At 39.0% G+C, this 14,929-nt stretch overlaps 1 protein-coding gene across 1 annotated transcript in view; it reads left to right on the top strand.

The window, feature by feature from the left end:
• AFG2A (AFG2 AAA ATPase homolog A) overlaps positions 1-14,929 on the top strand; it is a 136,581-nt gene that overhangs the window by 27,747 nt on the left and 93,905 nt on the right. The window contains 3 exon segments of the mRNA XM_071753880.1: positions 4,977-5,030; positions 5,459-5,538; positions 14,211-14,337. Of these exon segments, the coding sequence (XP_071609981.1) occupies positions 4,977-5,030; positions 5,459-5,538; positions 14,211-14,337 (261 nt within the window).

Genomic DNA, 14,929 nt, shown 5'->3' with positions numbered 1-14,929 from the left:
GTAGCCTGTAGGATGTGTGTACTCAGTCAGGAGAGTTCAGGTGGCTCATGGTTTAGGAAGAATAATTTTTCCTCTTGCTGCTTATTGTTTTTTAATATTTGTCTGTTAGTGATAGTGACAAAAAAGAGACAAAAAACAATTTTCAGAAAATTTAGTTCTCTAAAAGAGAAGTCCATTGGAAGTCAGGTAAGTGAGACACACTGATTTTTATAAGCATGATGAAACAATATTTAGGAAAAAAACAGCCCAACCCCAAACCAACCCATGTTGGTAAGTAATGTTTAATGATGTTTTATCACTTTGAAAACCAATGGTAGAGCTGATGATCTAAAATATTTGCATTGGTTAGGAGCCCCAACTATGATTAGAGAAAAAAGAGGTTAGAAAATATTCCTGACATTTTATTTTATCTTAAGAGCTTCAGCCTAAGGAATCTTTTCATTTTTTCAATTAGCAGTAATTACAAAAATACACACTGTTCTCAGAGCTCTGACTTCACTTTGGTTTGATTTAACTTCCTGTGTAACCCCACTGTTGCCTTTTTGTGCCACTCCTTGTGCTTGACATGTTCTTAAGCTTAGTTTGTCATCTGGGTCAATTACGTCAAAATATTTTCCAGTTGAAGTTTCCTCTGCTTTTCCTTTCGAGCTCTTGGCTGTGGCAGCTCAAACAGATTAATGAGGCTTGGAAAGGTCGACTGCTTTGCTTTGTGAAGAACTGTCTCTGAATTTTGGGGGAAAGTTTAGCCTTTTGATGGGGATTTCAGTGGGCAGAAGCACAAAATAAGAAAGCTTGGTGCATATAATTAGCTAGGCAAAACATTTCAGATGACAATGAAGAAGCATTGTTGTTCTATGAGAAACTCTGGCAAACAGTTGGTAGAATTTCCAAAATTATCCAAAATAACACATTTACAGTAACTTGTTAGTTAATTAGTAGATAGTGAAGCGAACTGGATGTTTTACTCAATGAAAAATGCAATCAGGCATTAATCCATTCCTACCATAAGCTTCCCAAAAGCAAATGTTCAGGCAGGAAATGAGTCAAGTTACAGATTTTCAAGTCTTTGTGTCCTTGTCCCTTCTCAATCATTTTGCCAGATAAATTTTTACTAGCACTTAGTTTTTCTCTCTCTTTCCCAGTTACTAAGGGTTTGTCAGCAATCAGGTGAAAGTATCCCTTGTGGAGTGGGGTGTTCTGGAGAGGTGACACGCCAGCAGCCAAATACACCTTGCAGTTCTGATGGCTGATCTCGTGTCAGCTTGCTGTATGAATTTTGATCTCATGTGGACACTTCCCTGATGGTGCCAAGCCTTGTCCTAGACACAGCAGTGGGTGGCAGCTCTATAGCCTGTGGCTGGAAGTGGTAGTGAATAGGAATGGGTGCTGAAAATCCTAGATGAACAGGAATGACTTGCAAAGGCATTTCTCTGTGGAAGGGCAGGTGAGTGGGATGGTTCAGCTGACCTGGTTCAGCTGTGTCATGACAGAATTTCACATCCCACTTGCTGCTGCTGGGCCTGTGCTGGTGCAGGACTTTGTAAGCATGCAAAATCCTGGGTAGTGTGAGTGGCAGCTCTGCTTGAGTGCTGCAGAGTGAGGGCCCTCTCTGAAGGCACTGGTGCATGCAGTGATTTTAATTCAATGTTTCCAGTCAGTTAATTCCACGCTGCAAATACTGGGTTCTGTAGTGTGTAAAGAAGCCTCAAAAGGTTGTCATTCAATTTGACCAGTCAATGCAAATGGGAAACAAGTGAATTATGAGGCATGCCAGTAAAGAGAAGTGGATATTATATTTGCCTTTGCTGTTTGATTATGCTGCTTTTAGCAGTTTCACTGCAAGGATTGAAGATGACAATATTTTGCCAGCCTACTTCCTTGGGTACTTGGGAGCCCACAAACACCTGTTGAAACTGGAGTTTTAAAAACTCCAGACAGGTGTCAACAAGTTTTGAAGGCCCTCCAGAATGTAGGGCAGAGGGAGAGGAAGCAATTAAAATGGTGCACAGCTCTCAGCATGTAGTTTACATCTGCAGAGAAGCTGGGAGTAATGCAGATTAACTCATTAAACAGCACAGAAAGAGAAAAAGTATTTCTTAACAAGAACATATAATGCGTTTTCTGAGCAAATATTTTTCTCTGTAGAGTAACCAATTACCAAGTCACACATTCAACCTTTGCATTAGAAACAGACTTACTATTAAAATAAAGGAAGTCTCACTGTTTGTCTTGTTAACTCTCTTTCCTGCAGTCAGCCTTAGTCAGATGTTGCTTTAGTTTGACTGTGGTAGGGATGGGATAGCATTTAGCTGCTGGAATTACAGTACCAAAAGACTTAAGTAAAAAATGCCTGAGTCACTTCCAGATCAGTTGATGTTATTGTAGATCATCTCACATGCATTGAAAAAGAAGGAAAAAGGAAGCCAAAATCCTGGGTTTAACTTCATGAAAGATGTACTGGTAGGGGTGGGATCCAGCTTCACTCCTCTGAGCTGGCTGTCTGTGTGCTTCTCCTGCAACCTGATTGTCAGAATTATTTAGAGGGAAGTCATCAACTGAATTTCCTATCGGTTGAAAGTCACTTCCCATTCTTTCAGGTAGAAAAATATCTGCAAGTGATGTTAAGCACAGCTTAGAAAAATTACTGATACTCTAACTTCAGGGATACCAAATGTTCTTCTTATGGTTTAAAAAGACTTTGAGAACTTCTGTCCTAACTGTGTGTACTGAGCTTATCTCATGTCACAGCCTGTGTGCAGGGGTTTTATTTTTTTATGTGGTTAATCTTTTGAAAGCATGTGTTCTGATAGCATTTTAAATGCAAGGATTTTTTTTTTTAATAAAAATCTTCAAAGGGAAAAAAAAATCCACATCCAATCCAGTCTATAAGCAAGTGGAAGGTTTCATGATACAAGGGAAAGTATCTTGTAAATGGGGATGGGTTAGTCCTGAGTATACCTGGAAACTCTACTTGGAGGCTGAGTAAATAAAACTCAGCAGTATACAGTGGGCCTGAATTGACAGATTGTTTGTTGTTAGTCTGGTTTGTAGATCACAAATTGCGTGCTTATATACATGGCTAAGCCTACAACTACTTCTGCCAATTTCCTGCTCCAAATCTTTTACTGGTTTTGCAGTAGCTGTGCAAATGATCAGAAGGAACAGGAGCAAGTTTTATTTCTTCGTGTCCCTTCGTATTTAAGATGGCTTCTTGCAGAAGAGAACTATGCCAAACATGATGTTTCAACAAATGTCAACTTGTTGAGTGAGTTGGGCTCATGTAATTTGATTTTTAAATCATTAGAAAAGCATTGAAAAATAATAAAAAAAACCTCCTGCTATTTCTTGAGTGGCCTCCAACTTCAAAGTAGAGCTTCTAAAAAGAGAAGGTGAGCTTTGTGGAAGTTGTAACCCATGTCAGCTGTCAGCAGGTGACTTTGTGGGGGCCAGCTTGTCATGCAGACCTCTCTTTTGGGAATGTCCCAGCTCTAAAGTTCAGCCCTTTGGAGACAGAGGCTTGGGTAGGAGCAGACATAGCCCAGTTCAGTTTCTGCATCTAGCTTCTTTGAACATTTCTGGTTTTTGTCTTGTGGTTTTTAAGTGTTTGCATGAGATGAAATGTATAGCAATTCCTCCTCCTCTCTGTGTGTGTTTTCTCTTCCTTTTGAGTCTTTTCCTTTGTTTGAATATATAATAAGATTTCCAAGCTGCTTGCAATAAAGTTCATGGTTCTCTACAGTAGTTTTGGTATCGCTCATGAGTGGTGAACTAGCAGACCTTCAAAGAAACTTTCATCAAAATTCTCCATGAAGAGGCACAGGTCACCAGTACATAGTGGTCTTTCACCTGGAGTTGCTCTTAATGAAGAGAAAAATGGAGACAAACTTCATGTCAAAGCTTCCAGCAAAACCATGCATTCAAAATAATTCTCTTTGGAAACGTTTTAAACACTATTTATTGCTTTGATGTTGCCTTAATAATTTAATGTTTAATTAAAAATAAAATTCTAAGCATCTGAAATTATATTGTACTTTAAAGCTCAAAGAGAATAGTTTTGGTTTTAAGTTTTTTGTTTTTGCTGGGACAAAAGAAAATGTCATGTTGGTACTGTGTCATGCTGGGGGAGTACACTATTGGCACTGATACAGATGGTGTTGGTTTCCATGAGAATCCTAATGTAATGAGGATTACCTATGAGAATGAGGGCATGCAAGAGAACACCCACAGGCTCCAAGAGAAAGTAAGAAAAATGTGTAATTGTGGGTAGAATCTGCAGAGGTTTATCAGGGTATCAGCTCAGTTGTATAGAAAGCTGGACAGAAGGAGAAGGCAGTGCTGTTGTTCCTTAAGGACTTGCTAGGCCTGTGCCATCAAATTCCTCATCTGTACTGGTGATGAATGGCAATGTCTGGAGCAGCTGGGTGCTGCTTCTTGAAGCTGCAAGCCTGTTCTGCACAAACTGCTGCATGCTCCTCCTTTTCAGTGTCCACAGTGAATAATAGGGAAAGGCTTTGTGTTTCTCTCTTACCTTGTTTTTTCCATCTCTCTTTATTTCCCTCATGCTTCAGCTATGTGTCTGAATAATTCTGTTTCCACACAAGTATCCAACAGACTCAAATTTTGAAGTTGTTGAAAGCCTGCAGATGATATTTTAGCTACTGCAGCAGTTGCTTTAAGGGTGGATGCTGATGAAAAGAAGCAATGCTAATTGCATCATTTATATTTCCTATGGGCAAGGACTGCAGTGCTCTTCTTCCAGCCAGCCCATGTATGGTTGCTTTTACCTGCCTGGTATACTAGGTACCTAGGACTGGCTACTGCATTTATCTCACCTGCCCTTTGGATAATGGACAAGCTAATAACTTGTGCTTTTTTTTTAAAAAAATGTAGATAATTTTGTACATTAATGTAACATTTTAACTTTTAACATTAATGGAAGCTTTTTTGCTTGATTTTTTTTTTTTTTAATTTTGCAGGGGCCTGAGCTGATGAATAAATATGTTGGTGAGTCTGAACGAGCAGTGAGAGAGGTGAGAAAGGGCAAGCTCTAGTTAATGTTATCTGTTAAGCTTTCTTGACATTCAAATTCTTCTCTGCTTATAAGCTTATCTTTAAACTTTAAAAAAAAAACCACACAAAACCAACATCCCCTCCTTGTTCAAGTTCAATAAAGAAAAAAAAAAAAAAGCAGAAAGCATCATTTGTGCTTTTTAAAATTCCTCCTAGAATTCCAGCCTAGAAATGCTTGTCTGCTTTGGGATCCAGTAGCATCTTTCACTATATGCCTGCATTGTGCAGTACCATGAGTAACTTCTAAAAGGTCTGGGGTTTTGTGGGGTTTTTTTGTGATGTGTTTTTTTCTTTGTGTGTCTGTAGCTTTTGAGGTGTGCAAGGGGTGATAGCATTGTAAACATTTTTACATCCTTCAAAACTGAGAGCTTCACTGTTGTTTTTCTAGATCTTTAGGAAAGCCAGAGCTGTATCTCCTTCAATTCTTTTCTTTGATGAAATAGATGCCTTGGCAGTTGAAAGGGGAAAGTAAGTAATCCTGTTGCAAAAATCAGATGTTATTTTCTGATAAATTACTCTTGCATTGTGCAATCACAAGTGTATTACCTGTCTCGAATTATTTCATTAAATATGTTCATTACAGATACAGAAGGATAGCATTTGTGACTTGTATTTAACTTGGCAAAACAGGTAAGCTGGTGGAGTTCCTCCTTTCTCCTCTCATTAGTAGGAATGATTCTACTGGTTCTCATGCCCTTTGGCTTTTCACTGAGGTTTTATCTTGTGTCAGTTTCCAGTACCTAACTCCTTTCTTTTCCCAGGACTGCTGCACTAGCCTAATATACTGTCTCCATCAAGCAAACCACATGATCCTATGGTATATAACACTGGAATTTTCAAGTAGACTCCTCATATGCCTGTATTTACACTTATATTTACACTTTCTGTCACACTGGGAAAAACTTCATGAAAAGATTTGGGAGTTCTTATGTCCTTTCATGTGTGACACTAAAAGGTTAATTTGTTGTGCAAGCAGCTAACAATGCTGGTTTTAATGTTCTCCTTTGTGATGATTCCTAGACAAGTGTAGCTCTTGTCTGAAGTAGGGTTATAGCAGGTTTTAGTTGCTGCTATAGCATTTGAGATTTGACAGGTTCTGCAAGTGGTCTGTCTTGCAGGATAATATCTAATGAAATACTGGTACTTGTTGTGAGCATGTACTTTTTTTCTTGTTTTGTATTGTGTGAAAAGCTATGAAATACCTGCATGTAGAAAATGTTTATCCAGTTTAAAGACACAACAGTTTCATAATTCTTCTGGATAAGAAAAATCTGCAACATCTGTGCAGATTCTTTTGTATTGCAATAGAGCCATTTGTCTCTTAAGGATAAAAGGTGTCGTGCTGACATTTCAGTGATACAGATTGTTCTAGGAAGTGGCATCATGTGCAGCATAGAGCTGCCTTATGAAACTGCTTAGAATTAAGTGCATTTTTTGTTGGAAATGCAAAATCTGCTCGAAGATGTCTGCATCCTTCACGTATGCAGAATATGCAGATGTGACCCTTACAAACTTCCTAGAAATGCCATCCACCCTGTGATACACACTGAAACACTTGCCTGCTTATCACAATAGAGAAGTTGCAAAAATGTGTGCTGGAATAAAGCCTACAGAGGGGGAAAAGTATCTTCCCCTGCTGCAATTCTTAATTATGTTTAGCTTTTAGAAACACCACTTCATCAAGATAAAACCTGTTGGAAGAATAAGCCATAGTACATTTTAATCAGTCTTTTCACACAGTGCCCTAGAGGTTTGTTTGTTTGCTTGCTTGCTTTATTCTTTTAGGGAGTAAACAACCCAATTTTATCTTACCTGGAACTGTCTGTGGGGGGTAGGAGGGCTGGCACAGCTTGCTGAAGAATGTAGTATGACCTGCTGCAGTCATGTTGTGCTGGAGACATCTGGTTTTGGAGCTTTAAAAAGAACAGGGTGGGACACACAAATATTTCATTGTCAAATCTGAACCAGATGGGAGGTAAAATATGTAGCAGTGTTCTCATAAAATTCATCTGAAATTAAATGGTGTAGGAAACCAGACAAGGCACTTATTAGAAATGGCCTTTTTTTACAGGCTGACTTTGCACAGTAGGAATTTGCAAATGCATTGGAGATACCAACGATTTGTGGCCTCTGGAGGTCCATTTCCTGTACTATTATTAACCATACTGAAGTTTTCAAGGAAACACCTGTTTATATTGTCTCCCTATTCCCTCTGTTGGTTGAATTAGTTTTCTCTGCCTTGGCAGTGAGAAACATTTTGTGATACAACTTTGTAAAAGTTTTTCCTCTCAGTTTAAGTATTAATTAGTATTCTGTGGACGTTATGCAGAATGTGGTGCATCAGCTAACGTCTCCTGATCTGAGCAGGACGTGTTCAGGGATGCAGAGATGCTCAAACTGTTAAGCTGTGAGAGTAGTTTTATGCTTAGTTCAGATCTTACCTACAGATGTGAAACAACATTGAGTAATTGCTTCATGCTTTCACTCTTCAAAGCAGTTTGCCAACTCTTCATGAACCCATTATTACTTATTTATATTTTACTAAGGCTTGTGGGTTTTCAGCACAAATGTTTTGCTCCCAGCCTGTGTAAAGATCACTAAATCCCTTCTGCTCAGTACACACATATAAAGTAATAGAATTTGTAATGAATTATAAAACAGGTAGATGAAGAAACCTAAGGAGTTCTCTTTTTTGCAGTGTTTGGTGTAATGTAATGGAATCTCTGTCACTGCACAGGCCTTCATTCCATGAAGAACACTGTAGCTGCATTCCATTATGCCTCAGTGTTTTATTTATTATACATTCCCAAGCCATAAATTCATAATTGCCATGCCTCTAAACACCCTACCTAATGTAGGGATATGTCTTGAATAGCAGTGTTTTTCCTTACAAAATGTATCTGTGTGCATTATCAGTTACAAGAAATAATACCTTCAAGTCAGCAAAATTGACATTGTTCAGTGTCAAAATGTATTTTGAAAAGATTATTTGGTATCCAGCGTGCTAAGAATTTCCATATTGTTTGTCTATATGAACTAAGTTCCTAGGATTTTCTTCTTGTCCATCCACATCCACCTCCCAATTTTGCATGTAGACAAAAAACAAATACATATTAACCAAAGAATTAAAAATATGGGCTGAATACCTGCCAGCCTGGAACAGAATAGTGTAAGAAGCAGCTACTTGATGGAGAAATCTGGAGGTCCTTGATGAAGGAACGTGAGAGGGTGATTCTGAATGGACTCAGTTTTCCAATGTGGTAGTGAAGATAGGTGATCTGAGCTGTATTTATGTCTGCATTTTAATCTGTTACACTGTGCTTCTAGCACTTTTGGAAGATTTTCCCCTCTTTGCCTGATCTGTGTTGAAATGTTCATAAAGAAAAAGGGAGGCATTTACTATAGCTGATTGTAAAGCATAGCTTTTGATTTTAAAGAATAATCCTGTGGAAGAAAAGATGATAGGAAGTCAAGGTGTCACTAGGAGTTTGCAGCTGGAAAAATTATTGAGATAGGAAATCTTCCTTGTATCAGAAAGGCCTTTGGTAGAGGATTCTCCTTTGCTATGAGTTAGTCATCTGGGAGAAGCTCTAGCAACCCCCCCTTTGACATCTCTACAACAAAGCTGATATTTCACAGTGATGTGCAGCAGGAGCAGTTGTGCACCTGGAGAGGTGAGGGAGGTGAGGCATGGAACATCTTCACTGCTCTGTGGTTCTAATTAGTGTTACCTTCCACAAGCTGGTAAGGACTGTTTTTAATTCTTGCTTTTGAAAGGTGTTGTTATGACATTTGGTAGGAGAGACTGCACTGAAGTGAGACCTGCAGGACTGGTCCAGGTACAGCAGCTCATGGGGAGCAAAGTTTGCCTTGCAGTAACCCCTTCCCCAGACAGAGCTTGAGAGGCTTTACAAATTGTACAGCTGCAAAGAGTTTTGGGTATTTGTTATCCCTTGGTATCCTCACCATGTAAAAACTAATTCTTCTGGCTGTTAGATGTTGCCAAGAGGGAAATGGCTTGGTAATTAGACTTGAAAGTGATGAATGAACGTGGCTCTGTTTAAATGCAGCACAGACAGTCTGCTGAACTGAAGAAATCTCTCTGCTTTGGAAATGGGACATTGTTTATATAAGTAGGATTTTGGGCAAGAGATGTATTTGTTCCTTTTCTTGTATTTCAGAAGCAAAACGTTTCCCCCCCCTTAACTGCAGATCTTTAATGTAATATGGGAAATATAGACTGATGTGAAAGACACAGATAAATTCCATTTTCAAAGGGGAAAAAAAGGAATGACAAGGAATGAGAGCAGTACCTTGCATTTGACTTCTGGAGGCCAAAACAAGTGGTAGATGCTAACTTGTTCAGAGTGATACGTAATTTGTATTTGTGTCAGCCTGTGTTATAATTTGGATGTTTGAAATCAAGAGAAAAAATTATTGGCATTCATTGGCATCAGTGGAAATAGGTCTGGATCTGTCCAACACTTTTCTTGAAGTCATTCAAGTGTATGGATAAATGTGCAGGGTTTAGAGGCACTGTTAGTGTAGTGTAGGGCTGGTGAGAGCATAGCAAAGCTGACCTGCAGCAGGAGTTTTCAGCTACAGACATGCATTTGAGGCTCTGTCTGGATTCTTGCATCAGTTGAAAGAGATGCCAGGACTACAGGGATCAGAAGTGGGTATATGTGGTGCCCAGTTCCCTGTCTGGTGCCAGCTGTGGCAGGCCAGCTTAACCACAGTGAATGGGCCCCAGCAGAGTGAGGACCATCACCAGTGAAGGTTGTGTTTATTTTTATTTTAAATCAAATACAAGGGGAACGTAATTATAATTAAAAACCTCCAAACGAAACTTACACCAGATGAAAGTGAGCCTGTTATACTTAAATATTGTTATAATGAAATGCAATCTAGTCTAGTTAGTTACTTCTAGGTCTGCAATACTTCCAACTTAAACTATACTTGCTCCCCTGGTAGACATGACTGATTACAGTTTTCACCTTGATTAACTTCCAGGAATGTGCCGAGGAAAACAAAAAAGGTAGGAAATGGGAACTTTACTGTGTATCAGGTGTGTGTTTGGGGTTTCATTTTTTTTTCTTTAAGCAGAGTCAGTGTTAACAGAATAGGGGAACTCTTGACGTCCTTCCTGTTTCAGTCAGTGCCAGAGCCAGATGAAAGCAAGGTTTAATGTCCATCTGTCAGGGATGTGTGTCTGGAATCAGTTACAGGCAGATGGAAATGGGTGATGGATGGACACTTAAGGACTTGGAGATGTGGTTGGGGAAAGCCCTCTGGAAGAAGCCTTTTGATTCCAAACCTGTCTCAAACTGGATCTTTTCCTCCTTTTCTCTCCTTCCATTGTGTTTCATTTTTCTGGGCCCACTTCCAGTAACTTCTGGAAGCTGCAAGAGTGAGAAATACGGGCAAATGGAAGAGGTTGGGTGCATGACTTTGGAGGATAATGAGGATGTTTCTGCATCACTCTATAGGCCACTTGTTTCACAGTTACCTGCTGACAGCTGGTAACTGACACTGCTGTTTTCACAGAGCTCTTCATCTCTTTTAAGAAATTGTGCTTGAATGATCCAGGGCACTGAAGGAGTACGAGGAGTTCTTTTATTATTCTATCCTTATCTAATATGTTAAAGGCCAAGTGACATGAATTGCACTTAGATGGTGAATTGACAGTTGGAAAAACACTATCTTGGCCTGGAGGTGACCATAAAGCTAAATGTTCTACCCAGTCTTTGAATTTCCCAGCCTTCCTCAGGTTCCCTCTGCAGATCTCCCTTCTACATTACTTAAATTTTGCTCTTGAAACAGGGAAGATGTGAAACAGTTTAGTGGGTAATATAAGCACCTGATACAGGTGCTTATAGAAAATGACATCTAATTGTAGGGTGCTGGTGGAGAGAAGGGTTTAGGATCTTCTTTCCTGATGACACAGGCAGGAAAATTTTCTGCAATGGGAAATGTTTGTTGTCTTAGCACTGAAGAGGTTTTTGCTTGGTTTGTTGGCATTTTTTTTAAATTTTATTATTAATAGACAGCATATTTAACTGATAAAATATGAATGCTGTATATCTCTCCTAAATTTTTAATTACATCCAAGCCTGAAGTATTTGTAGTGGTTTGAATTAATAATATGCATTGAAGTGCTAAAAATTGTGCTTCATATGGCAGCATAGTGAACTATGTAAAGAAAGGCACTGAAAGTGGGAATTCCTGGTCTCACAGGCCCAGAAATCTCTTCATTTCATACTGGTTTTATTACACATACATTTTATGTGTGTTGTTTTAATTTTTTTTTTTTTAACTCCACTTTTAACAGATAATAATTGAGCCTCTAATAATGCACTGGTATCCCCCTTCATTGTTTGAGCAGTATTATGCCACCAGTGATTGTTTAACTGCAATTTTGTGATTATACCCTAATTGCATGCAAGTCTTTGCAGTGTAAATTCCCCTGTAACAGTGGGGGGTTTCTTCAGAATGAACACATCTTTATTTTCTTTTCCCCAGTCTGAAGCATGTGAGAGAAATGTTTATATTGGGAAAAAATGTAATATCCGTTCTAGACGTCTTTCTTCACAAATATTTCTTCTTTGTTTCTTTAAAAAAACCCAAAAGCTTTGTATCTTCCCCAAAGTCTTCTCACTTCAGATCATCTCATATAACAACATTTCAGTCCCAGTCTTAGAATTTATTTTTTTCTTTGCTTAACTTTTTCTGTGTGCAATCTACAGGCTATAAAGTTGAGTAAATGTGAAAGCTGGGCAAGATGGGAGGCCTGCATCCCTACTGAGACTAATTTATGTTGTGAAGTTGATTTTAATTTCCTTTCAGCTCTGTGTCCTCTGAAAAGCATTTACTGTCCTTTTTCAACACCTGAAGTGTTTTATTGTGCTCAGCCCTCTGTAAGTCAATGGGACCATTACCCATGGGTATGTCAGCAATGCTCTAATATCACTTGGGAATTTCTAACCTGGCTGCAGCAAACTGAAAAGCTGACGACTAGCTAACCCAAATCCCTTCTCTAATATTTCTTAGCAAGTTAAATATTCTGTTGGCCAGCATTTGTTATAGCTCTTCAAAGATATTTTCCAGACTGGGTCTGATAAGTTACCTATTGTGCACTGGAAAATTACAGAACCAGTTGCTGGATAGGAAAGTTACAGAATTCCCTTGGAGGAGATTTGCCCAGCAGCAGTGGGGACAATTCTGTTGCTTTGACTCTGGGGCATTCAGGGGGCACTTTGGGCAGAGTTGTGCTGCAGCACTGTGTGTGCAGGATGGAACAGCTCTGCAGCTGTACCTGAGTGTTCTCCAGCTGCTGGAAATCACTGGAGAGCTCATTTTGAATCCTTGGATTTCTTTTTGCAAAAGAGCGTTCAGCAGGATGATTGTTCTGCCTTTGTGTGTGTAGGTGCCTGTATATCTGCATAAATATTTATGAGAACATTTGGAAAAAGACTTTAAAAAAATTGAGATTAAAAACTTATCTTAATCCTATGTAGATTTGGGGTGACAGTAGAAAAATGTATGTTGTGTAGAGAAGGCTGGTCTCTTTTCAAGAATCAGACTTCATTTTGCTTCTTAGTATGACGTTGGAGAGATCTGGAACAATTAGAGAGATTAATTTTTTTCAAATTGTACTGAAAAGGGTCAGTTTAAGGATATAGAGATGAACCCCTTCCATGTGCAGTGAAGGGAGGAATATCTCTGCAAGGGCAGTCCTGAGGGTGAAGGGAGATGTAGGGGTACATGTGTGCCATCCACAAGGGAATGTTGTGTCTAAAGCAGCAAGGCTTTTGGTGTGTGCCAGGGGCAGGGCTCCTGGTTTCTGGCACAGGAGGAAAAACACACCTATTTTTGGCACTATCTGACAACTTCCAGCCACTTTCCCCACACTGCTTCAGCTTCCCTGCCCCTGCTCAGCAAAATGAACTTTTGGGATGAACCATTGTCTACTCTCACCTTGCCTCCCCCCCAGTATATGCATAGAGCTGGATGCTGCAGGGAACACATATACATCATCTGTGTCATGCATCTGCTGATGTATGAGTGTGGTCCTAGTAACTATTGTCCTCTCAAAAATAAAAAATCAGATGGTGTGCAGTCACCTCTTTGTAATAATGTTTTAGAAATAACTTCTCTATGGAGAATTAGAAGGAGTATATAAAGAACACAACTGTTAATGAGATATTTTGTTTATCACAATGTATGTGCTTGGTCTCTTGATTTGATTTATGCATTGTCTTCTGCATTTGCTGATATATGTGATAATACACACACACACACACACACAGCTTTGTGTCAAAGATTATGTGTAAATCTTCTGGTTACTCTTTTTAAGATATTAGAAGCTTTAACAAAAATAACAGATTTTATTGTTTGAATGGTTTTTTTACATACAGTTAAGTAATTTAAGCAAATTTTCCATATACTGCAAGTTACCAGAGTTAATTCCAAACTGAAAAGAAAAAATGCCTAGAATAATTTATGCCTTCTCTGTTTGGGTTTTTCACATATTGGTGATTTAAAAAGTGGAGTTTTCAGTTTCTCAGTCTTGTGGTTTTTTCCTGGTGTCTGGAAAATCAGCTGAGTTAAAGGACTGACAATGCTATTATGGGGCAGTTGGTCAACACTCAATTTATTCTCATTTGATGGGGATAACATAATGTAGATCAAGTCTGCAAAATACATAACTACCTAATTTTTCATACTTCGTGGGGTGGCATAAGCACTAACTTGAGTAGTGCTAAAAATGAGTTTTCTGACTAGCAAGGAAGCTGCATGAATTCAGTTATCTTAAAATGTTTATTTCAGACATCCACATCGTGTTAAAATCTTTACAATGTACTTTGCCAGGAAATAAGAAAAAAATCCTTAGCTACTTTACTGAGTACCAAGAAATCTTTCAAAGGACTCATTCTCTGATCTGCATTTACTCACTTCACAAGACTGATACCGTTTTGGGGAAAAGAGAGAAAAAGGTGAAAAGAGAGATCAGAGAGAATTAAAATGAGAAGATAGATCCCTCTATATTGAAAAGAACAGTGTATTTTTTGATTTTTGCATTTTTCTAGGAAGGGGCACTGGTGCTGTGACTTTCTAAAATTTATTTATTGTTCAATCAGCTCCTCAGGTGCTGGCAGTGTATCAGACCGTGTCTTGGCTCAGCTGCTGACGGAAATGGACGGGATAGAGCAGCTGAAGGACGTGACAGTCTTGGCAGCCACCAACAGACCGGACATGATAGACAAGGTACGGATAGATCTGCTCTCATATATCCTGTTCTCTGGAGAAGACCACATTTTGGAATAATTCCATTCGTTTTTACCCTCCAAACTGTTGACTAATCAGTTTAATGTTTAAGAGTAGGAGTTTGAACGTGAAGACGAGGCAGAGGAAAGAATTATGTCTGTCCCCCACCCCCCCGAGTTTTTAACAGAAACAAAATGTTTTGTGATAGACATAAGTATCTATTTCCTAGAAGAAATTTTTCCTTAAATCAGGCTCATTGAACTTGTACAACAACATTTCTGTCAAACTGCTCTTGTGGTTTTTGCTTCCGTTGTGTTTGTTTATGCAGGAGTTTGCTGGAGTTTGTTGGTTTCATTAGTTACTTCCTTTCAAAGGATTAAATATCTCCTCAGTGCCATTAGCCTGCTGCCAGCAGTACAGTTTCCAACTGTAAACACTGTGATTTCTCCTTAGATCCTGTGGCAGCTCTGCTGGAGCAACAAGAACATTTTAATGTCTGTAAAAGCAGGAGGGTTTTCTGCACTTACTGCAGAAAACCTCCAAACACAAAACCAACCCAGCAGCCCTCTAGAAAATCCAGTTTAAAACAATC

This window comes from Heliangelus exortis, chromosome 10 (assembly GCF_036169615.1).
Source record: "Heliangelus exortis chromosome 10, bHelExo1.hap1, whole genome shotgun sequence".
Classification (NCBI taxonomy): domain Eukaryota; kingdom Metazoa; phylum Chordata; class Aves; order Apodiformes; family Trochilidae; genus Heliangelus; species Heliangelus exortis.
This window is presented reverse-complemented; position numbering and strand designations above follow the sequence as displayed.